Genomic DNA, 23,199 nt, shown 5'->3' with positions numbered 1-23,199 from the left:
TTTAATCTGTGGTCAGACTGGTGGGCCTAAAGGGGTATCGAGACACGGCTCGCTTTCCGGGGTCCATATTATGGTGTCAAACCCCCCTTCTAATCGGGGGGGACCAGGTGTAAAAGCTCAGTCACCGAATAATTAACCGCCCTGCCGATTAGTCGGCTGACACACGACTCATCCAGACGACGTATACATAAACAGGTAGACAACTACATGGGTAGACAAACAAACGTGAAGACCGACAAACAATCAACCATACGGACGGACAAACCGGTAGACAAACATTGATCCAAGAGGAAGAGGGGGGGAGGGGGGGAAGAGGGGGTTGGGATGGATGCTAGTGATCGTGAGTGTGTCTCAGAGTTGTTACGCTGCCTCTCTAGGTATGTTACCTGTTTGAGATGTAATCATCTTATGCCGAGTATGGGTGTAGCACACCTCTCCCAAGGAGAACGGACTTGGAAACTATCATAGCCAGATTGATGCCTTTTCTAACCCCGGGATGTCTGTCTGTGCCAACCAAGGCGTCCAGACTTTTAGATAATTGTCGCCAGTGTCGTTAACCAGACTCGTTAACTTTTCCATCTGGCAGATAAACCAAATACGATTCCGAATTTTTGGGATGGTTGGTATGTCTGAGCTTTTCCATAGTGCTGCGATCTCACACCGCGTTGCGAGTGCAAAGTGAGCAATAAGTTTATTATGAGCTTTAGAGAGACCCGCTAGTGGTCTGTTCAAGAGAAACAGCCACGGATCTGGGGGAATGGTGAGATCAAACAGTCTCTGTATCCAAAGTCTAATTGTCTCCCAGAATGAGGAGATCCGCGGGCAAGACCACAGCATATGTAGCAGGTCTGCTGATCCTCCACATTGGCGCGGGCACAGCGGGGAGGATCCCGGCACGAACCTTGATAATTTTAGTGGGGTAAGGTACCATCGCATCAGGACCTTATATGCGTTTTCCTTGAGGGAGGTACATATGGAGCACTTTGCTGTGGCTAGATAAATAGCACTCCAATCCTCATCTTCCAGACATTCTCCGATGTCTGTTTCCCAACGCGATCTAAATGAGGGTATCTCATGGGCTTGTTTGCTAGAACTGATCACTTCGCTGTATAGCTGCGAGGTAAGTCCCTTTGTGTCGGTCTCTGCCAGACAGAGCTTTTCGAAGGATGTCAATTGTGGGTACGGGACAAATTTGTTATAAAACGCCCTGATCTGGAGGTATCTAAAGAATTCTGAGTGGGGGATCTCTTTTTCTAATCTGATGTGGTCAAACGTCTTAACTTTTCTGTCATGGCCTTCCAGATCTTTAATCCGATTATAACCTTTCTTTTTCCAAATTGAGATATTACCGACCGATAGGCCCGGCACGAACTCGGAATTGTTCCACAGGGGTGACATCATAGAGCGTGTTGTTGTGAGGGAATGTTTAAATTTTGTGGCCTCCCAGATTGACAATGAGTTGGTCATTGAGGATAGCGGCATATTGGCGCCTTTTCGCACCATTTTGGGGAGCCAGATTAGATTACGTAATTCTATAGGTTCACAGGCTGCGCTCTCTAATTCGACCCATCTCTTAGATCCCGGGTCAGACTGCCATTGCACAATTTGGCTCAACTGTGCCGCTTTGTAATATGATAACAGGCAGGGTACCGCTAGACCCCCAGCCAAGACCGGCCTTTTCATATTAATTTTGCTGACTCTTGGTTTTTTACCTCCCCATATAAACTTGGAGATGTCGGATTGAAGTGAGTGCAGATCCTTCAATCTGAGTGGCACTGAGAGAGTTTGGAAGAGATATAAAATACGGGGGAGTAAGTTCATTTTAACACTATGGATTCTTCCTATCCAGGAGATCCTTTTAGATGTCCACTTTTGTAGGTCTGATTTTAGGGTCCGGATTAGGTTGGGGTAATTTGCGTCGTATATTTCTTTGACGTTTTTGGTGATGTGGACACCCAGATATTTTATAGATTTGTGTTGCCAGTGTGTTGCCAGTGAAATTTAAAGTTTAGTTTTAATAGTTTTTCTATATGGCTGGGGAGATTGACATTGAGAGCTTCAGATTTGGATTGATTGATTTTGAAGCCGGAAATTTTAGAAAACCTGTTTAGCAGGTCAAATAAGTTCGGTAGTGAGGTGAGGGGTTTCGAGATCATCAAGAGGATGTCATCTGCGTACAGGGCCGCTTTATGGGTTTGGGAGTATGCGTTTAACCCTGAGATGTCAGGGTTTCCTCTGATTTGCGCCGCCAGGGGTTCGATACAGAGGGCGAATAGGAGGGGAGATAATGGGCAACCCTGTCTCGTACCACTCTTAATTTGAAAGTGCCGAGAGGGGTAGCCTTGGTGTACAACTCTGGCGGTGGGGTTAGAGTACAGCGATAGAATCGCATCACTCACCCGATCTCCAAAGCCAAATGCCGCAAGCGTCTCCTTTAGATAGGGCCAGTCTATCCTATCGAAAGCCTTTTCGGCGTCCAGACTTAACAACATACTTTGAGCAGTGTCAATAGTGGCCAAATCTATCAGATCTATAAATCGACGGGTATTATCTGCGGCTTGTCGGCCCTTGATAAATCCGACCTGATCTGGATGTATGAGTCTGGGTAGGATAAGACATATTCTATTGGCCAATAATTTTGCATATAGCTTGATATCCGTATTGATTAGTGATATGGGCCTGTAACTTTTGCAGTCTAGTGGGTCTTTCCCTGGTTTCGGGATGATTGATATAGACGCCTGTAACATCTCCTTGGGGATGGGGGCTCCCGCTAAAATAGCGTTGAATACTTGGAGCAACCTTGGGGCAAGTAATTTGATAAATTTCTTGTAGTATAACCCTGAGAAGCCGTCTGGCCCCGGTGCCTTTGAAGGTTTAAGTTCCGTAATGGCCTGTGTCAACTCCTCGTGTGTGAAGTCGGCATTTAGGGAGGCTCTGTCTGATTCTGTCAATCTCACCAGGTTGGAGCTAGCCAGGAAATCTCTTAGCTTACTGCTCGTGCTAGGATTATGTGCCACTTTCTCACCATTATAGAGTGTCTCATAGAAGGAGCCGAATTCATCTACTATTTTCTGTGGGTTTGAAGTAGGGGTACCAGATTTTAAGCGTAAAGCTTGGATGTTGTATTTAATTTGCCTGTCTTTCAGCATGCGGGCCAGCATCGTATCCGGCCTGTTTGCTTTTTCGTAAAATTTCCTCTTTGACCAACTCAATGAATTATCAGCCCTGGAGGTCAGTATCATGTTTAATTCAATTTTAGTGTCTTTTACCTCTTGTAGGGTTTGCGGGTCTAGTTTCTTTTTATGTTTGGCGGAGAGAGTTTGTAATTTAGTTTGGAGTGTGACAATTTTTGCTTCTCTCTCTTTTTTTCGTCTAGCTGTGATATTTATGAGGGTACCTCGGAGAGTCGCTTTATGCGCCTCCCAGAGGACCAGATGTGAGGAGACAGAGCCGGCATTTACCTTGAAAAACTGGTCTATCTCATTACCCACAGTATCACAGATCTCTGGAATTTTTAGAATGGATTCATTTAGCTTCCAGTTCGTTCCTGGTCTACCTGTTTGAATATTGTTGCACCGGAGCTCTATGGGTGCGTGGTCAGACCATGAAATATCATGGATCTCCGCTTGGGTGACCTTGGGGACCAGGTGACAGGACACTGCGAAGTAATCAATCCTACTGTATGAGCAATGTGGGTGCGAGAAGAATGTGTAATTCCTATCTGCTGGGTGTAGCTCTCTCCAAATGTCTATTAGTTGGTTACATTTGAGACCTCTTCGTAGGGATATACCTGCTCCTTTATTGTGTAGGGTAGCTCCACCTGATCTGTCCATGTGAGGTTGTAGGACCATATTAAAATCTCCTGCTAAGACCACGCTTCCCTGCGCAACCGAGTTTAGGATTCTAAAGAATTTCTCGAAGAAGATTGCACTCTTTTCGCAGGGGGCATATATACAGGCGATTGTGATCTTCTGTCCCCTAATAGTTCCTACTATTATAATAAATCTGCCATCGTTATCCCGTTTGGTTATCAGGCCTTCGTAAGGGATGCTATTACGGAATAGGATGGCAACTCCACGCTTTTTGACTTCAGCAGAGGCCGAAAAAACCTGGGTGAAGTCTTTATCAAGATATTTGGGGGTATTGGTTTTGCTGAAATGTGTCTCCTGTAGGAGCAACACATCTGCATGTTTTCTTTTATAATCTGTGAAGGCTAGTTTGCGTTTAGTGGGGTTGTTAAAGCCCTGCACATTGTGAGATATAAAAGTCAACGCCATTTATTGCTGTGTGTGACTACGCGCATCATTATGTTGCTTGACTTACCCGTGGCTTCCATGTGTAGGGCCGGACGATCACTGTCTTCAGGACGCTTACTCGTAGATAGGTATTTGAGGGAAGGGTAGGGAGGGAGTGGGGGGCAACGGGGAGGGAGGGGGAGGGGGGGACTGGGAGTAGCACATGAGGGTCAACAACAAGGGGGTTGGGTTCACGACACATAACAACAGATACTGTAATGTACAAAAAACAAATAGGAACATGAAGACAAGAGCCCACTCCGGGAGCCCCCGGGAGTGGCCCTTGCGCCCAAGGGATGGATCCTTTGGCCCAGACTGACGACGGGATCTTCCCTGCCTGCTGGGTCCTGGCTTCCCTGGGACTTGTTTGCGACCCCTATTCTGTAGGGATCGTAGCGGAGGACACATACACGCCAATCAGGGAACTGTCCTGCCGGCGCATCTCCTTTAAACAGACAACAGTTAAATAACAGTATAACTTATAACTTTAGCAATAAAAAACTCTCATTTACATAACATCCACCTAAAGAGTTTCCCCCAAAACTCCACTTCTCCCTACTCCTCCTGTTTTTGCCCTCTGTGTGGGTTCCTTTTGTGCGGTCCTCGTAGCACCAATCCCGACCACTCTTGTTGGTGAGGAGTTCAGAGGACCAGTTACCTAGTTTTCATTATCCTCTTATATGTGAATGTCTACTCTCTGTATGGTAGGGTGCCGGACTCCCCTCCTTTAAGTGCCTCTGTGTTTTAATGTGTGGGTGGTGAACTTTTAATGTACTGGTGATCTGCATGTGTTGTAACCAAAAAGCGGCATCCAAGAAGGCGGAGGGGCCACTGGCGCACATGACGCTGACGTTAGTCGACTACATGCAGACCTATCTCCCAATGGTGTTCCATGTTCCCATGTGGGGTCAAGCAGGAGGCAGCCACCGATTCCCCAACCCTCGGATGACCCCGGCATGCATTTGCATCCCCCCTCCCCCGCCCACCAGCCCACTCCGTCAGCCCTCTAAGGTCAAGGCCCCGTTCCCTCCCTCAGCGCTCCTGCCTTGCTGACAGGCGAGGCGCCGACATATACCGACCGCGATATGCGGTCTGCAGGGAACGGGAGACGGAGCGGGGGGTGGTCGGGATCGGGAGGCCTGAACGGCAGGGAGGCGCGGCCTGAGCGGAGGGACCCGCTACTTTCCCCCTCCTCCACCTTTCACGGGCTTGGGCTGGGGTTGCTGATCACAAGCAACACACATATTCAGTCACACACGCAGGCATTCTCACACACACACACACACAGGTTCTCTCACACACTCACAGGCACTCTCACACACATACACACAGGTTCTCTCATACACACACATATGCACACACATATGCACACACACACACACACACACACACACACACACACACACACACACACACACAGGCTCTCTCACATACCCACAGGCACTCTCATACATACACAGACACAGGCATTCTCACACATATACACACAGGCTCCCTCACATACCCACAGGCACTCTTGCATATATACAGGTACTCTCATACACACACATAACCACACACACATAGGTAGGCAGGCACTTATATACATACACACGCACACACACACAGACAGAGGCAGGCATTCACGCACTTAGGCACACACACACAGGCATCTAGACATCCAGACACATATACAGATGGGCATCTCTGTTACTCACCCCCCCCCCCACCCCCCACACACTCCTCCCCGCTTCCCCCCCTCCCCCATGGCCCCCAGCCACATCGCGCGACGTGCTGGAGCCAGGGTACACAATTCTCCTGCGTCCCCAGTGGCCGACGCGTCACCGCATGCAATCAGCTGCGCAGTCGAAGGGGATCGGGACCGGCCTGGAAGGGTTCCCCTGCTGCGGGTCCCATCTCATTCTGCTCCCATCGCCGGGTGCGCCGCCTGGTGTGTCCGGCTGCTAGATCTCGCCGGTTCAGGGACATATTTGGGTCTCGGGGGGGAGGGGGGGGAGTCCGGGTGCTGGTGAGACTCCGTTGGTTCCGTCTAGGGCTTCGGCCACGTCATCGCCCGGTGCCGTCGCCGCTGTGTCCCTCTGCGCATGCGTCCCGCCTCAAGTCTCGCGGGAGCCAGTGACGTCATCGAGGCATCCCGCGAAGAGCAGGGCTGCTCCCGCTCGCTTCGGGGAAGGAGCAGGAGAAGATGGCTGCCCCTCAAAAAATGTGAGTAGACCTGCGGGGGCTGAAAGTTTTCTTTATCCCATGGGGGGGTCGATGGGGGATCCCGGACAGGCACCCCTTGGCTAGGGCCTTCCAGAGGATCCTGCTGGGGAGTTTGGGGGAGAATTTAGATGTTTATTGGGGTTGATTAGCAGAATCTATGTGGAGCTCGGCGGATCCTCCACAACTCTAGCTGCGGATCGTAGGCTCCCAGCTGCGCGCCATGAGGTTGAGGGGGCGCCATCTTCAGCAGCTACCAGGTGAGGGGGGCTTTGCGGGGGGCCAAGGACCTTACGGAGGAATCCCTCTCCATCCTCCACATGTTTCAGTGTGTGTGCAACACCGTTTTTCACAACCAGAACTGCACATGGGAACAGCCATCTGTAGCGCACTTCTTTGTCCCGGAGCGCTCTAGTTATGGGGGTCAATGCCTTTCTTTTTGCCAGGGTAGCTGGGGACAAATCTTGATATACTTGGAATTTGATGTGTTCAAACTCCACTGTTTTCATCTCTCTGGCGATTCTGCATGTTTGTTCTTTTATCCGATAGCAGTGGAACCGCATAACGATGTCTCTGGGGGGGTCCCCCTGCTGGGATCTTCCTCTGAGTGCCCTATGGCATCTGTCTAGCATTAAGTCCCTTTCTGTCAGGTCTGGGAACAGATGCTCCAACCACTTAGCGGCGAAGTCTTCCGGATCTGTGACCGATTCTGGCACCCCGCGCAGGCGGATATTGCAGCGACGGTCGCGATTCTCCCCGTCTTCGATCTTTTCCTCCAGGGATCTGATTTGATCTTTAAGGGTGGACATTTGTGTTTGTGTCTGGGATATGGCGCTGGTGTTCTCTTCTGCCCTAGACTCCAGGGTATCAGTACGCTCCCCCAGGGCATCCACATCTTTCCTTAGTGCCCAGAGCTCTGTCTTGAAGAACTTTTTCATGTTGGAGCAAAACTCCTTCATGTCTTTCTTCCGCACCACTGCCATATCATCCTGCTCCTCTGCAGAACTGTCCATATCAGGGTCTGCTGCTGGATGCTGCTCAGGGGAATCATGAGTCCCGGCCTTAGCTGTACCTTTACTTTTAAAAAATGTAGATACTGGCTGTGTTTTTCTACGCACCGTTTTGGTAGAAGCCATCTCTGTAGGTTGATGTATGTTGCGCTTAGCTTTTATTAAGGAGACGATAGCGTTTTAACTGTTATTTTATGCTATTATGCACCGGGGGGAATGGAGCTCTCACTCTAAGCTGCCATTCACCATCGGGGGGGGCGTGTCCTCCGTCTCCGGACGATGTAGTCTTAAGGCTCAATGAGGAGGTAAGAGCCATGGAGGGATAATCTGGGCAATTTAGAAAATAGGGAGCACAGACAAAATTTGCAAATCTGCCAAATCCCAGTGTTAGTGACTGTGGTGGCACTGCAACCTTATCTTAAAAGGTTGTTTCTTTCAATTGACCCACAACTAGAAGACAGCAAGCTTAATTGACACAGCTCACCGAGCGCTGGGTCCAAGATTTGACGACCCTAAAAGATGCAGGGATGTGGTGCTGCAGCTTCATCAATATGCAACTAAATGGCAAGATAATAAGAGGAGGCAGAAACAGGCGATCTATCGACCTCGAAAACTTCCATATCCAGATTTTCCAGGATTTGACAAGGATAACTATAGAGACAGGCGAAGAGAATTACGACCATCAGAAGTTCTAAATTTGACGTTAAATGAAAAGGAGGTCGAGGTGCTTAAACGTTACTGACTATAAATGGAAAAAGACCCATTTGAAATTTTTAGGATTTTTTTTTACTAGAGACTATAACTCATTATATAAATATAATTACCCTGATCTATTCTCCAAAATTAAAAAAGAAGAAATCTACATGCCTGGAATTCTCATTGTATATCCTGGATGGGGCATATAAATCGCAGGTAAGATGAATATTCTCCATATACTTTTGTACTATTTCCAGACATTACTGGTAGCTGTCCCGCATTCAAATATAAAAGAAATTCAGAATCGAACTATGCAGTTTATTGGTAACAAACAACCGAGGATAGCTAGGTCAATTATGTTGGACGCCAAGGAAGGAGGTGGTATGGCCGTTACAAATATTCTAAAATATTATATAGCCTCCCATATGAAACAAATGGTTTACTTGCACGCCCCGAGGGGAGTGTATGCTAGGGTGGATCTGGAGAGCTCGCTAAAAAGCCCGGCTGGACTGTCTTTATTATGGTCAAGTTCTGGGGCAGAGCCCAGGAGACAGTCGGAACCGACAGTAATTGGATTTACCTTGAAAATTTGGCAGATGGCAAAAAAGAAATATAAGGTTGTGTCGACCCCTTCTAGGCTCACGCCCCTATTTGGTAATCCAGGGTTTTGTTATGCCGGTGCTGCCCGCAGACCAGACCCGTCCCTTATACTGAGGTGGGGACGTATATGTGCACGCACCCGCAGCAGAAGGAGCGTGTCCGGAGTGTGGTATTTTGGGGTTGCCTGGCCAGGTGGAAATAGCTGTAGCAATACTCGCCGGTACCGGTAGAAGAGACGAAGTAGTGCCGTTAGCCACGGTCAGGGATAGGAGAGATCCAGAAGGTTGGGATCCAAGCAGAGGTCCAGGGGCGAGAGAAGTAGCGTAGTCAAAAGGGAGTCGAGGTTGGGAGCCAGAGAGTGCAGCTCGCCAAGCCGAGTCGAAACCTGAATCAGCGAACACGAGAGAGCCAGAATAGATACTATGTCGAGCGATGTGAAATACAGGTACTATATACTGAGGCTGATCAATGGGAAGCGGAGGCAGGCCTGGAGGAGCACGAGGAGCTGTCCTGGATTGGTTCCCATGATAGGCAGCCAGGTGGGAAGCTTTGGGGTTAAGTGGTAGCCAGCGCATGGGCGGGGGGCGTGGCTTCACTGCAAGAGCAGTGAATAAATTCTTGGTCCGGCGCGCGCTCCGTAACGAGGGGAGGCGCACGCGCAGGGGGGTAATGGCAGCCGCCTGAGTACCAGCTGCCTGCGGAGCAGCAGCCGCCCGCCAGGGAGGACGGGGAAGCCCCCTAACCAGGAGCGGTGAGGAAGGAGTCCCACAGTGGCAGGAGTCAAAAGAGGTGAGGGGAGGTCACACTGCGACCGCCGTGACCCCTGAATCCTTACAGGTTTACCCCAGGTTTACACAGTCAAGGTCTTGAAGTCTGGAAACAGAGAGGAATTCTGGAGGTGGGAGATTTATTAAAAAAAAGGACAAACTAATGTCTTTTGAGGAATTGATGAGAAAGCATGGTTCGCCCCAAATTTAGGTATATGCAGGTCGACAGTGTATGTCAGGGACTCCACAATGAAGAATTTCCTAGATAGATTTTCAAATCATTTATGTAAAACAAAAAAAATACCAAAGAGGTTTGACATTTCTGTACCGGTGCAAATTCTTAAGAAAGATACCTCAAATCATAAAAATATGGACCAATGGGCTCTAGACTTCCAGACTGAAATAACAAGGGAGGACTGGGAAGATATCTGGGATAATGCGGGTAAAACCTCTATATGTACGGTAACAAAAGAGAATATATATAAAAATTGTGTTATGTTGGTACTACACCCCCAAAAGATTAAAACAGATGTTCCCGGGGACCTCGGATAGATGTTGGTGGTTGTGGACAATTAGGAGATTTGGCACATATTTGGTGGTTATGCCAGTAATGCAGGTGTATTGGAGGACAGTTTTGAAACCAAAACGATGTGACCAATATTAAAATCCAGCTAGATCCAACTGAAATTATTTTGGCTAAAACCTATTGAAGAGGTAAATCATTAAACACAAAAATTAATTCTGCATACAGTATTCTAACGGCGGCTATATGCGCTGTAGCAGCGGCATCGGAAAAAAAAACTCCCACCCTACAGAAGAGAGGATAAAGAAGGGTTAATGATGTTAAATTGATGGAGAAACTCCCTCATTTCTGAACCACCCACTAGGAAGTATGATACTGTAGGGTCTGGGAGCCATGGTATGCTGGATAGGGGTGCGCTCTCGAAGGGAGAGAGGAATTATTTATTAATAAAATATTTTACCAGGAAGTAATACATTGAGAGTTACCTCTCGTTTTCAACTATGTCCTGGACATAGAGTTCAGACAAATAATACATAGTTACAAATACAGTTACATAAGTGAACAGGGCATATACATTATATACACGACATTACATACACAGTTAAAGAATATATAAATTATAGGCGTATGTAACATTTACAGACCAGATTAAAATGTGAGACAGCCTTAGTTTTGAAAGAATTTAAACTGGTGGTAGATGGGAAAGTCTCCGGTAGGTTGTTCCAGTTTTGGGGTGCATGGTAAGAGAAGGAGTAGCGGCCGGATACTTTGTTGAGCCTTGGGACCATGAACAGTCTTTTGGAGTCGCATCTCAGATGATAAGGGCTGCATGTGGTAGGGGTGAGGAGCTCATTCAGATGGGTAGCTTGCCCAGAAAGTATTTGAAGGCAAGACAGGAAAGGTGACCTTTGCGCCTAGACTCGACTGATGACCAATCTAGTTCTTTGAGCATTTCGCATTGATGTGTGTTGTAATTGCATTGGAGAACAAAACAACAAATTGAATTGTAGAGGGTGTCAAGTTTGCCAAGGTGGGTTTGTGGTGTCAAGCCATAAACTATGTCTCCATAGTCAATAATTGGCATTAGCATCTGCTGTGCGATACGCTTTCTGACAAGCAGGCTTGTTAAGTGGGAGTCAAACCATATGCCCAGGTATTTAAAACTAGTAACAGGAGTTAGGGTGGTGTTAGCGTTGATTCTGATCTAGAGCTCAGTCACTGAAAGCTTTAAAAAATTTAGTCTCGGTCCCAAATACCATTGTCTTGTCAGTGTTTAAAAACAGTTTGTTTTGGGAAATCCAGTTTTCGAGTCTCAAAAAGTCAGACTGAAGTATGTATTGAAGGTCGGAGAGGCTATGGCTGTGTACATATAGGATTGTGTCATCTGCATACATGTGTATTGAAGCTTCCTTACAAGCTATGGGAAGATCATTCATGAACACTGAGAAGAGTAGGGGCCCCAGAACAGAGCCTTGTGGGACACCACAGGTGATATCCAGGGGGTTGGAGTTAGAGCCTGAGATGGACACATGTTGGGATTTACCTGATAGGTAGGACTGAAACCAATTTAAAGTATGCTTCCCTATTCCAAAGCTCTGGAGTTTGTTAAGCCGGATAGCATGATCAACAGTATCAAAGGCCTTTGCAAAATCAAGGAATATTGCACCAGTGAATTGACCCCGTTCCATTCTAAACTGGATTTCATTGCAAACTTTTAGCAGGGTAGTTACGGTGGAGCGTTTTGGGCGAAAGCCAGATTGGAATTGGCTAGGGAAATTTGTCTTGGTATAGCAAATCGCTTAATTGGGAGTGGACACATTTTTCCATGACTTTGGATAGTATTGGGAGAAGGGAGATTGGCCTGTAGTTTGAGACAGTGTTTTTGTCCCCACATTTGAAGATTGGGACAACTCTGGCAGTTTTCCAGATCTTAGGGATATGGCCTGCACACAGGATAGAGTTGACTATGGAAGTAATTGGTTTGGCAATTGCTGGGGCACCAAGTCGTAGGAACCTAGATTATAGTAAGTCAAGTCCACATTGGCTGCTTAGTTTTAATTTGAGGAGTGCTTGTGTAATCTCCACTTCGGATACTGGGCCAAATTGAAAATTGTGGGCAGTGTTAGGAGGGGGTGGGGCTATATGGGTACTCCCAGGATGAGATTCAGGTTTGTGGTTTGGGTTGCTTTTCGCTAATAAGTTAGTGGCACACCCCACAAAGTAATCATTGAATGCATTTGCAATGTCAGTAGGAGTTGTCAGAGTAATGTCTCCCTTAGTGATATTACTTGGATGTTGATGGTTTGAAGGCTGGAATATATTGTTGATAACCTTCCAGACATTAGCTGGGTTTGATGTATTCTGGTGGAAATTGTCAGAGTAATATTGTGCTTTTGCGTGCCTTGTTTGCCTTGTGCACATGTTCCGCAGGCATCTGTAGTGATTGAGATCCTTGGTAGTGCCAGTTACTTTGTAGCTTTTCCACAAGGAATCCCTGAACTGGTAGAGTGCTATAAGGTCAGGTGTAGCCCATGGAAGATGGCCCCCCCGTACCCTAATTCTGCGTATTGGAGCATGGGTATCACAGAGTTTTAAGAACTCGGATTGGAAATAGTCGAGCGCAGAATCAGGGTCGGGAATTAAATCGATTCTGTGCCATGGGCAGTTGGTAAGGTCAGCCAGAAACTGTTGTGGGTTAAAGTTTCTAAATGTTCTAGTGAAGAGAACTTTAGGGCTCGATTGGGGCAGTTTAATGTTTCTTTCACAATACACTAATGTATGGTCACTGAAAATGTCAGGAAGGATGCCAGAGGATTGGATTAGGCTGGGATTTGAGGAGAGAATTCAGTCAAGCAAGGAATGGTTGTTCGATTTCAGGTTTGTCCGTGTTGGTTGGGAAATAAATTGCAATAGGTTAAGCAATTTGATTTGTATCTGGAGTTTGTGGTTTTTAGGGTCAAATCAATTGAAGTTGAAATCTCCAAGAACTAGCAGCTCACTCTTCTCATTCAGAGAGGAAATGGAGCCAAGAAACTGGGCGATATCAGTCAGGGACTGTGAAGGGGCTTCAGGGGGGCGGTAGATGCCAGCAAGCAAGATGGGCTTAGAAAAGGGGAGGCAGATTCTGCCAAAAATGAAGGCAAAACAGAATTTGGGAGTGCTGAATGTAAAATATGGTGTTTACCAAAAGTTGTACAGATGCAGCGGCCGTTATTCAAACACTTAACGCGATGTATACCTCGGAATACTCATGTCATGGCGCGTGATTTCTTCCAACCGCACCGCCTTAAGACGCGAGTGCAGAAAATGGCATTTTAGTGTTCTGGTTTTTAAACACCTGAAATTGACACAGAAGCGCAGCACTGTACACATTACAATTCATTCATTTCATTGCACACAAAGAATCAGAATCCATGAAATTCAACCAAAGCAACCGCAATAAATACGTGTGCCTGGGGTGATTGGCCGCGTTAATGCCGCGTGGAATAAAGCAGAGCACACAACAACGGCTCCGTGATTTGTTCGAATAACAGCCGCTGCATCTGTATGATATGTAATGTGACTGTTTGTAAGAAATGCGACACAAAATGTTTGTAAGAAATGCGACACAAAATGTTTGTAAGAAATGCGACACAAAATGTTTGTAAGAAATGCGACACAAAATGTTTGTTGCCCCCCCCCCCCATTTTTTTTTGCATCCTCCCCCTCCCCATTTTTGTGTGAAAATTAATAAAAGAAAAAAAAAAAAGAAAAAAACACACATTACAGCAATAAAGTACAGTAACTAAATGTTGAGCTGTGTATTGGGAGAACCTGTACCATGTACGAACAGGACACATGCATTTATTGTGGAGGCATAGGGCAGGAAAGACCCAACTCTGACCTTTTCCAGACTAAGGCTGTAAAACTGTCCAAGGACAATGGAGAAGTAACAGCTGCCTGTCAGGTGTCCCACAGATCAATGACAAGTAGGTCCACACATTCATGTTTGAGGCTTATGAATCAGATTTGTCTGGGGATTCACTTGCATGTGTGGGAATCTCACCTTTACTCCTCACAATCCCGAGGGCCTATTACATTACCCGGTGTTTGGGATTCCTGTTTACAAAGCTTTATTTGGTAATTAGGTTTTCTATTTGCTGTCTTTAGAAGTGAAACTTCTTTGCTGGCACCTACAGAGTTTTGATAGGAAAAAATCCTTGTGTTGAAACACTGACAGAAAAATCCACAAGTGACTTCGGGGGAGGGAGAGGAAAGACACGGATTGACACACACACACACGGAATTCGGTTACAATAAATATAGAAGTGCAAATAGCAAAAACACACGTTTTAAGTCAAACTTCTTTCCGTTTTGGCACCGAAATTGTGTTTTGATTTTTAATTAAAAACATGATCACAAATACAGTTTGTGACAAAACAGTGACAAGACAAATAAGTTACACACACGCACTTGATTTTGTAAATTGTGTGATATTATTGTTACTGTATGTTACTTTTTGATAGCCTTTATTTGTAACAGCACCAACTTTTCATTTTTATTAAATATTCAGTCAATATTCTGAGCTCTTACTGACCTCGGTTACATTTGATGGGACGGTTTTAAATTTTGTGGACACATTTTACCACTTTTTTTTTTTTTTTTTTTTTAATTGGGTTGTGTCAAATATTGTATGTGCAATTTTCTGGAACTAGCACTTGCCTTGATTCCAGCCATTAACGTAATCCTGGCCGGGGCCGCATCATTGGCCAGTAGTTATTGTTTATTTGTAAAGCGCCAACATATTTTCTGCAGCGCGGTTCAATTGGGGTACACAGTTATGTATAATACATCAACACAATAGCATACCAAATAAGGACAAACACGCGCAAACAGAGAGGGGATGAGGCCCTGACCCCGAGAGCAGGGAATAAGGGGCAATGTAGAAACAAAAAGGTAAAGTGGCTGCTGGTTGTTGGATGGAGTATACATCAGGAAGGAGCATGGTCCTTGCTATTAACCCCTACATGTACGGGACACCTCATTGCACCGTTTAAATGAAAGTCTCGTTACCTTATCTGCATGATCATAACCCCCACCCCCATATGTTCATACAAGTCCACAAATGATAAGATAGGTGAATGTCCAGATAGTGTATAGAGAAGCATGACTGCTCTAATTGAGACTTGGTAAACTATTGTGGCTGTAAGTATTGTACCTGATGAAAGTTGTAATAACTTTCACATTGGGTAGTAAATCAGCTTCTACAGTCAAGTTCCAGGAAATGTATCATAATATAGCATCGAAATGAGATACTTTGCTTACTGGAATGTTAATGACCCAGGAGGACAAAGGACTTTGAAGAGGTTCAGATTGACTGCAGTTGTGGTTTTAGTCTACATCTGCATCTCTTCAAAAAGTCGGACAGCCTTTGGCGCAGCAAAAGGGTGTGAGCTGTTTGCTGATGTTTGGTGACATTAAAGCTGCTCTATTTCAATCTGAAACTCACCAGACCTTTTATCCCCTGCACCCAATTTTCCAACTCCATCTGTCCATGAAATGTCTGTGAATTGACTGTATAACCTCTGTTCATTTAATGCAACCATGTATTGTTATCATAAGGCCAGGTCCCCGGTGGCTACTGCAGCGCCCGCTGTGGCGGACGCTGCAGGGACAAAGGTCCACCCCACAATGGGGCCGGGCTCCGCGCTGCGCCGACAAACTCCTGCTCAAGAAAATTGAGAGCAGGAATCGCGACGGAGCGCTAGGCCATGCCCCAAGGCGGCTCAGCCAATAAGGTTGAACCTGCCGGGTGACGTCACGGCGCGCTCACGTGTCACGCCCCCCCCCTGCAGATCGGGGGACTCAGGCTGCAGCCCTGCTGCAGGCAGCGTGTGCAGCCAAGTCTGTGCCCAGGACATACTTAAAAGACGAGAGGTAACTCGCAATGTATTACTTCCTAGTAAAGCATTTGCTAAATAAAAAAAATACTGTATTTAAATAGTGCAGAGTAAATGAGAACATCAGTATTAGGTGATACCTGTTTTTTTATTTAGACTACCTTTTTATTTTTTTTGTACTAAATTGATATTTTAGGAAAAGCTTGAGAGTTTCTCCTCTTCCTCAGGGCCAACAATACTGATTAACAAAGATTCCAGGAGTTTAACACAGAGGTTAAAAAAAAAACCACAGATACTGTATGTTTGGAATGAAAATTAAGAGGTTTATGGTTCTCCCTACCGCTTTACTTTTCATTCCACACCCTTCTCCCATGCTGTACTTTATACCCCCTCACACTGCTGATGGATTTATGGTCCTCTCTAAATATCACATTAACCCTTTCCTCCATTTATTAACCCTCTGCAATGAATTCCCCACATCTGTCTTACTTTGGTATCAGTTTTTCTACATCTGATTTTCAAAGATCCCATGAGTTTAACACAGAATTGCAGACCTGAGGAAGAGATAAATCTCGAAAGCTTGTCCTAAAATTTCAATCGTTAGTCCAAATTACAAAAAGGTAATCACCTAATGCTGAAGTACTCATTTACTCGGCACTATCAAAAAAGGAATAACACGGCTATTCTACTCAATTCCTGTATTTAAATAATACTCTAGGTTTTAATTTCAAAATACAGACAACTTAACTGCATTTCAAGTGATTCTGCCCTTTTCACCCCAGCTGGGAAAGTGAAAAAAGGTTTGAAGAAGTGATGTACCCGGCGGCGTTTCAGCTACCCGGAAATTACCCGGACCCGGCAGCTGGAAAGTGGACCCGGCGCCGGGTATCCGGGTAATGTCAGGGTAGTTGAAAAGTATCTCTTACTTACCTGCTGGAAGCCCGCGGCGACATCTGAACAGGTAAGCAGAGGTGCGGGGGCGGTGGGGCAGCATCAGCGGTCAGTGTGGGGCCCGCGCGGGAGCTGCAGGACTCCATACTGCACTGTGAGCTGGGACCATGTGACCGGAGCAGGAGAAGAAGCTTTCCTATTGGACAGCCGGCTGTCCCAGCGCACAGTGCAGTATGGAGTCCTGCAGCTCCCGCGCGGGCCCCACACTGACCGCTGATGCTGCCCCACCGCCCCCGCACCTCTGCTTACCTGTTCAGATGTCGCCGCGGGCTTCCTCCACCCCAGGTAAGTTTCCTCCACCCCCAGGAAAGTGAAAAAGCGGGTAGCCGGGTACAAGGCGCCAAATCCTCCGGGTACCCGCTACCCGGTTTAAAAAAAAAAAAAAATGTAGGACCTGGTCCAATACTAGTTTGAAGCACCATCCCCATTGTTTACATTACTGGGGTGCGCAAACTTCTTGAGCTGCGGCCCCCTTGCCGGGAGCAGCAGTGTTCGCGCCCCCTCTCCCAATAGCTCGCCGTCAAATGACGTCGCAGGTCATGTGACCCCACTGCGCCATTTGACGCGCGTTGCCATGGCGACGCATCGCCGGAGACCCAGCTGGCAGCAGGTAAGTGAGTTACAGAAGCCTCACACCTCCCCCAGCATTTAATTTAAATGCCATGGGGACGAGCACGGGGCCTCTGTAACCGCCCGAGCCCCCCCTAGAAATTCTCACACCCCCCCCCCTGGGGGACGAGCCCCCCAGTTTGCGCACCGCTGGTTTACAACATCAATAAACCACAGATTATCTTCTTAAACAGTAATTTACAGAAGCCAGCTGTTCAAATGGTTACAGAATGAAGCAGAGAGCAAAAGAATCCTGCTCGCCCACCAAGATCTCGCAGTGCGATCACTACAAATAACACCAATTATTTACACTGCTGGGAATGCAAATAATGTAAACAAGGTTTAGGGCACAAGCCCACTTACTGGATCCATCTAAATCCGGGTTCATTTTGAATTCCTTTTATATTTTATTCAAGCGCAAATGTGATTTGTACCCCTTTCACACGGTGTATATGACGGTATCACACCCCCTTGGGCTGGCCTCACATGTTTTAATATTTGGAGTTTCTTACACAGCACGGAGTACACGTCAGTGCAATATAACAAATAGGAAACACGATACAGAACATTATTTGGGGAGTTCATTAAAGATGGCCACAATCATACGCTGCGTCACTTTCCATAAACAACACGGCAGGCACAAGCTTATAGGGGTCCATGTTAAAATGGATATAGCTTAGAAGCAAAAGTTGACACTGCGCTCATATGCATGTGATTTCCCAGAATCCCTGGCTGCAGTGGCGGAGATGATGGGGAAAGCGCAGGGTTGCAGACCTGTCTGAGACATGGGAATGTGATCGCACGTGGTATTTTTATTTGCCATAAAACAAGGCATACTTATATACGCTTTAACTGCACCACGAGACCCTTTAGATTACAATATCCTGTTCTCTAATTTTTACATGGGGACAATTGGAAAGACGGATCACGAATCCGCAGTTAAACATTTGTAATTGAAGTAGAGTATAACTCAGCAAATGCCATCTGCAAACATCTGGAATCTGTACGTCTGGAGCAGTTTGAGCTCCTGGCAATGAGATTAAGTATTGATGTGCTTACAGTGGGATTCATTTCGGGCATAAGCAGGACCAGACGTAAATAAATATTTAGTACTATTATCCATCCCACATATAGATTTGTTACCAGATGTATGTGGGACGTCCACTAGAAATATGATGAGCAGAGCACATTGCTTAGTGGAAATAATGAACATGAATAGATTAAGACAATCTGCATTACAGTGTGTAACTATGAACATGATGACCCCTATGTATCAAGGCAACTGTGGGGCAAAATGAAAAAAATCAAAAAATATTCCTATAGGACTTTGATGGGAAGTTGTAGTTTGTCCTACTTTTGTAGCCAGGAGCATTTAGTGAAGGTCTATTTAACACAACAATATGAACCGACATTCCTTCAGCTGGATAGGTTTAATTACTGCTGCGGTTTCAGGCCCCAGTTCTGAATGAGAACACTGGCGGGGAACTGGATTTTGTCATTTTCCATCTCAGCACAAAATAATAAGCAAGACACGTACTCCTGTAACCGGAAACACAGAGGCTTTACAGTAGCAATATATGTTTCTGCAGGCAAAGTATAATGGAACACTATCACCTTCAAACATCATTTTAATATTAAATATTATAGCCATGTTTATAAATCTCATTTTCCAAAAACGTCAAATTCATGCACTTGCTCAATAATGCTCCATTTCTTAGGATAACACAAGCAAGTATTTTAACATCTCAAAACCACACAGCTAACCAACATTTTTTGTGTACACATCGGGCCATATTTACAGGCAGGGAAACGTAATAATACACCTTCTGTCTCTGGAAGACGTCCCATAGCCCTTTCACTTAGCTCAGGAAGACCTTTTTCCGGCTCAGTGAGGCACTATAAAATGGCCGCCGGGTTAGCCTTTACTTGTGAACATTTTTTGTGGGAACTGTCAAATATGGCCAACATGTTACAATGTTTTTTAAAAACTGCTTTAGAACTCAGCCTATACCAAAAACGCTACTAATATTTATTGTTTGAGTGTTAAAAACAGCACAAGATACATCACAGAAAGTTATGGGACTTTTTCCTATTATAAGTCAGGTACAATTTTACTGCAACTCGTTAACTTTGATAAAGCCTGCAATGTTTTGGTTATAGGGCATTTAGCAGCAGTTCATCAACAGACCCCGATGTATCGCATATTCCATTTGGGGCTCTATACTTAATGTAAAAATCTATTACACAATTTTAAATGGTAAAACAAGGAATACGTTCCATGACTGAGTGCTTTCCATTTTGGTGGCAACCTCACTCCGTTTCTAACATTAAAAAGGACCAAAAATAAAAAGGAAAATAAGTAATAAATATATTTTATTTGACCAAGAAATACAGTACAAGCCTTCAACCCCCACAGGGTCCTACTTCAGGAATACATTTCTAAATGAGATTGCACCTTCAAGTATTTTAAGCAGTACATTAGGTTACATTGTACAATTAGATTGTAAGCTCTTCGAGGCAGGGACTCCTTTTCCTAAATGTCACTTATATGGCAGAAGCGCATCTTCCCATCATGTGTTATTTATATGATTGTCACAAGTATTACTGCTGTGAAGCGCTATGTACATTAATGGCGCTATACAAAGATATACATACAGTACTATCCCCATCCCCAATTGAGTCTTTGTCTCCTCGAGTTGAGGATCTACAAACTTCATCAATCCTGTCATAAGAACGGATATTTGGCAGGCGCTCTATACAGGGTAAGCCCCTTTAGGGAAACCTCTGCACTGTAAGGATCATTGATTGATGCCACTTTACCCTGTTATAAACAATGTTATTATACATGGGGGGAGTACGAAATGGCCCATGCATATTTCCAGTAATCTACTTGTTTTTTTTTTACACTAGAAGTTTATCCAGAACAAAACTTTTTAACCATGATAAAGACACAAGGCTAGTGTGCGCAGTCATACCAAATATGGTCCAATTTCCTCAGGAAACTGCCAAAAAAAAAATGGGAGTACGATATAAATAAGAGGTTTACTATCTTCCTATGAAATAGATGCAGCATATAAAGAATGTTACTGTATAAACAAAATGACATCATGGAAAGAGCAGTCAAGTAATGGGATTTTACATTTGGGACCTCATTATTTAAAAGCGTACTTTTTTTTTCTTAAACAAGCTACATTACAGATGAAACCGAATGATTTGTTCTTTCTGGGGAACGTGCTATTCTGGCAATAACACTAAAAAGGACAAAAAGCCCTCGTTGCTATATCCAACTGGACAAATTATATAGTTGTGAGAAAAATAAACTAAACAATAAGAAATAAACAGATAAGTATTTAACCATATAATTTGTCAAGTTAGATGTAGCACTGAGGTTTTTTGCCTTTTGTACTATACATGGTCAAAATCGTAGTAGTGCGCCTTTTGACACAAATATACTGTATACAGTATGTGTTATGATGGGTTGGAGTTCTTAGCTTGCAGGGGCTGTGTGTGTGTCTGCAGTAACACAGCCATCTACTGTAATCTTATGGAAACTCTGTGACATTCTAATTGGGATATGTGGGGTTAGCTAAGTGAAGAATGAAGCCAGCTACATCTGTACACACATCTTTGTGATTTCTGGAAGTACATCAGTAGCACACAAGGTCATCAGTTTCACATTGCAAGTTTCTGAGGACAAAACAAGCCAACCAACTGCATAGAACGGTTAGCGCCACTAATGTTACAAAAATGCAACGAGAAAACGGTATAGAAGAAGATATTACATGCTATACATATTTTGTTTTTAAGTGATGAAAAGAACAGCTCAGGTCAGGCAGATGTTGTACGTGCAAGGGAGTGCGTAGAATAAACACAGCAGGTCTGGGGTATTACATAGGCATCAGGTGATTGATTCACAATGATTCACTGTCTGAACACCTAGTAAAGAAACCCAGCACAAGCGCTGTATTATTCTGCAGCACACAACTTGCCAGTAGACAAGCACGAATGAATTAGTTTTAGTTTGCAGTTTCTCCCCGACCCCCCGACCCCCCATTTTGGGCACATTTTGGAGGGTTTTTTTAAGAAAAAAAAAAGTTAAATATTGCAATTTTTTATTTTATTTTTATACTAGGTGACATGACCAGTGTAACCTACACACCAGCATCAAATGACCCCACTACATACTGTACATTATGTTGTACTTGGCAAAAGTTTATGGGGTTTTTTTTCCCAGTACATTTTCTCGCAATAAAACAGCAAATTGTGCCCAGTTCTACCGATTTGTTACTTGTGGCAAATTAAAATCTGGACGCGCTTAATAGACAGAAAAAATAAATCAGGAATTACCTTTGTGCAAAATCCCAAACACAGAAATCTGTCAGACTTGGGAAGTCATAAAACATCATGGGTGTGACTGCTACATTCAACTTCAAATAACAGCACATCTGATTTAAACTCCGATTCCTTACCTCCCCAAAACAACGTGAACTTATCATTCTATTATCCGGTTGATGCTAAACAGCGGACATAAAACATCATACTATGAAAGAAAAACATATTCCTTTAACCCTTTAATTAGTGACATGAAAGAGCTGCTTTCTGCTTCAGGCACAGAGATGCAGTTGGATATTGAACACCTCTACCCCTGTAACCAGACAGCAGAAATGTAAGGCTCTGGGGGGATTTCCAGGGGTAATTTCCTTACCTGTGGGGATTAGTGATGGATCCGTCTCTGTGGCTTTAATAGAGTGGAAGCAAACGAGTAGATGAGCAGTTAATAGCAGAAAGAGAGACGCTTGTTCACAGCCCCAAGGCATGGTCAGCCCTGTCCTGGAGTAGCAGCAGCAGCTGAAGAGAAATGCCTGGTGTGCACTGCTGAGCAGACTCAGCATCAGGGCAGAAAGCAGTCTCCTCCCCTCAGTCTGAGGAGCCAGCAGCAGGGAGATGTGTGATCAGACCTGACAGTGAGAGCAGGGAGGGGGTGCTACAGCTAGTGCATGATTAGGGCACTAACCCCTTCACTGCCAGGGGCCTGCAACACAATGTATGCTTTGCAAGCCCCTCTGAGAATGAAGTGATTGAAGGGGGGGGGGGAGTTAGAGACAGAAACCAAGAAACATTTCACATTGAAAATCTTCGCTACATAATCCGCTGGGAAATCATTCTACCTTCCTGTTTTGGGGTGATGTGGATGGAAAAGTATATTACTGGGAAGGGGAGGAGTACATTTGCTAAGGTCGGCACCCTGGCAAAGGTTTCCATTTCCAATACCACGTTTTAAATCGGCAGTCCTGGGTATAAAGATTATTCTTTTTTTTAATCTAGAAATGTCTACATATCAAAGTATTTCGCTCACTGCACTATCACTAATTTGAGTATTGGTACCAATATAACGGTACAAACACACAGGGTTAATTACGTTAAGGACTTTTAGTTGATCAACTCCTCGCTTTACTTTTTTCCTTTTTTTTAAAAAATCTAACCCGAAAGGGGGAGGGAGAGTTCCTTGGAACTCATTGGTAATCCCCCAATGTCCAAGAACAGCTGTACAATTGGTAATCCCTCAATGTCCAAGAGCATCTTGCTTCTGTAACATGTATATTTGCACATTTAAACAATTCACACTGTACAAAGGGAATATAAAGATAGACATATATACAATTATAT

General features: G+C 45.0%; 1 protein-coding gene across 2 annotated transcripts in view; it reads right to left on the bottom strand.

Annotated features, from left to right (window-relative positions):
- PLOD2 (procollagen-lysine,2-oxoglutarate 5-dioxygenase 2) overlaps nt 1–22,409 on the bottom strand; it is a 127,149-nt gene extending 104,740 nt beyond the window's left edge. The window contains exon 1 of one of the 2 annotated variants that reach the window (XM_075569707.1): nt 22,238–22,409. In XM_075569707.1, the coding sequence (XP_075425822.1) occupies nt 22,238–22,349 (112 nt within the window). In that variant the 5' untranslated portion in view covers nt 22,350–22,409. The remainder of the gene's footprint in view (nt 1–22,237) is intronic. The other variant, XM_075569708.1, reaches the window with a different exon arrangement.
- Nucleotides 22,410–23,199: the final 790 nt, after the last annotated feature.

Source organism: Ascaphus truei, chromosome 14 (genome assembly GCF_040206685.1).
Source record: "Ascaphus truei isolate aAscTru1 chromosome 14, aAscTru1.hap1, whole genome shotgun sequence".
In the NCBI taxonomy this organism is placed as follows: Eukaryota; Metazoa; Chordata; class Amphibia; order Anura; family Ascaphidae; genus Ascaphus; species Ascaphus truei.
The sequence above is the reverse complement of the archived record's forward strand: the minus strand, read 5'-3'. Positions and strand labels throughout refer to the sequence as shown.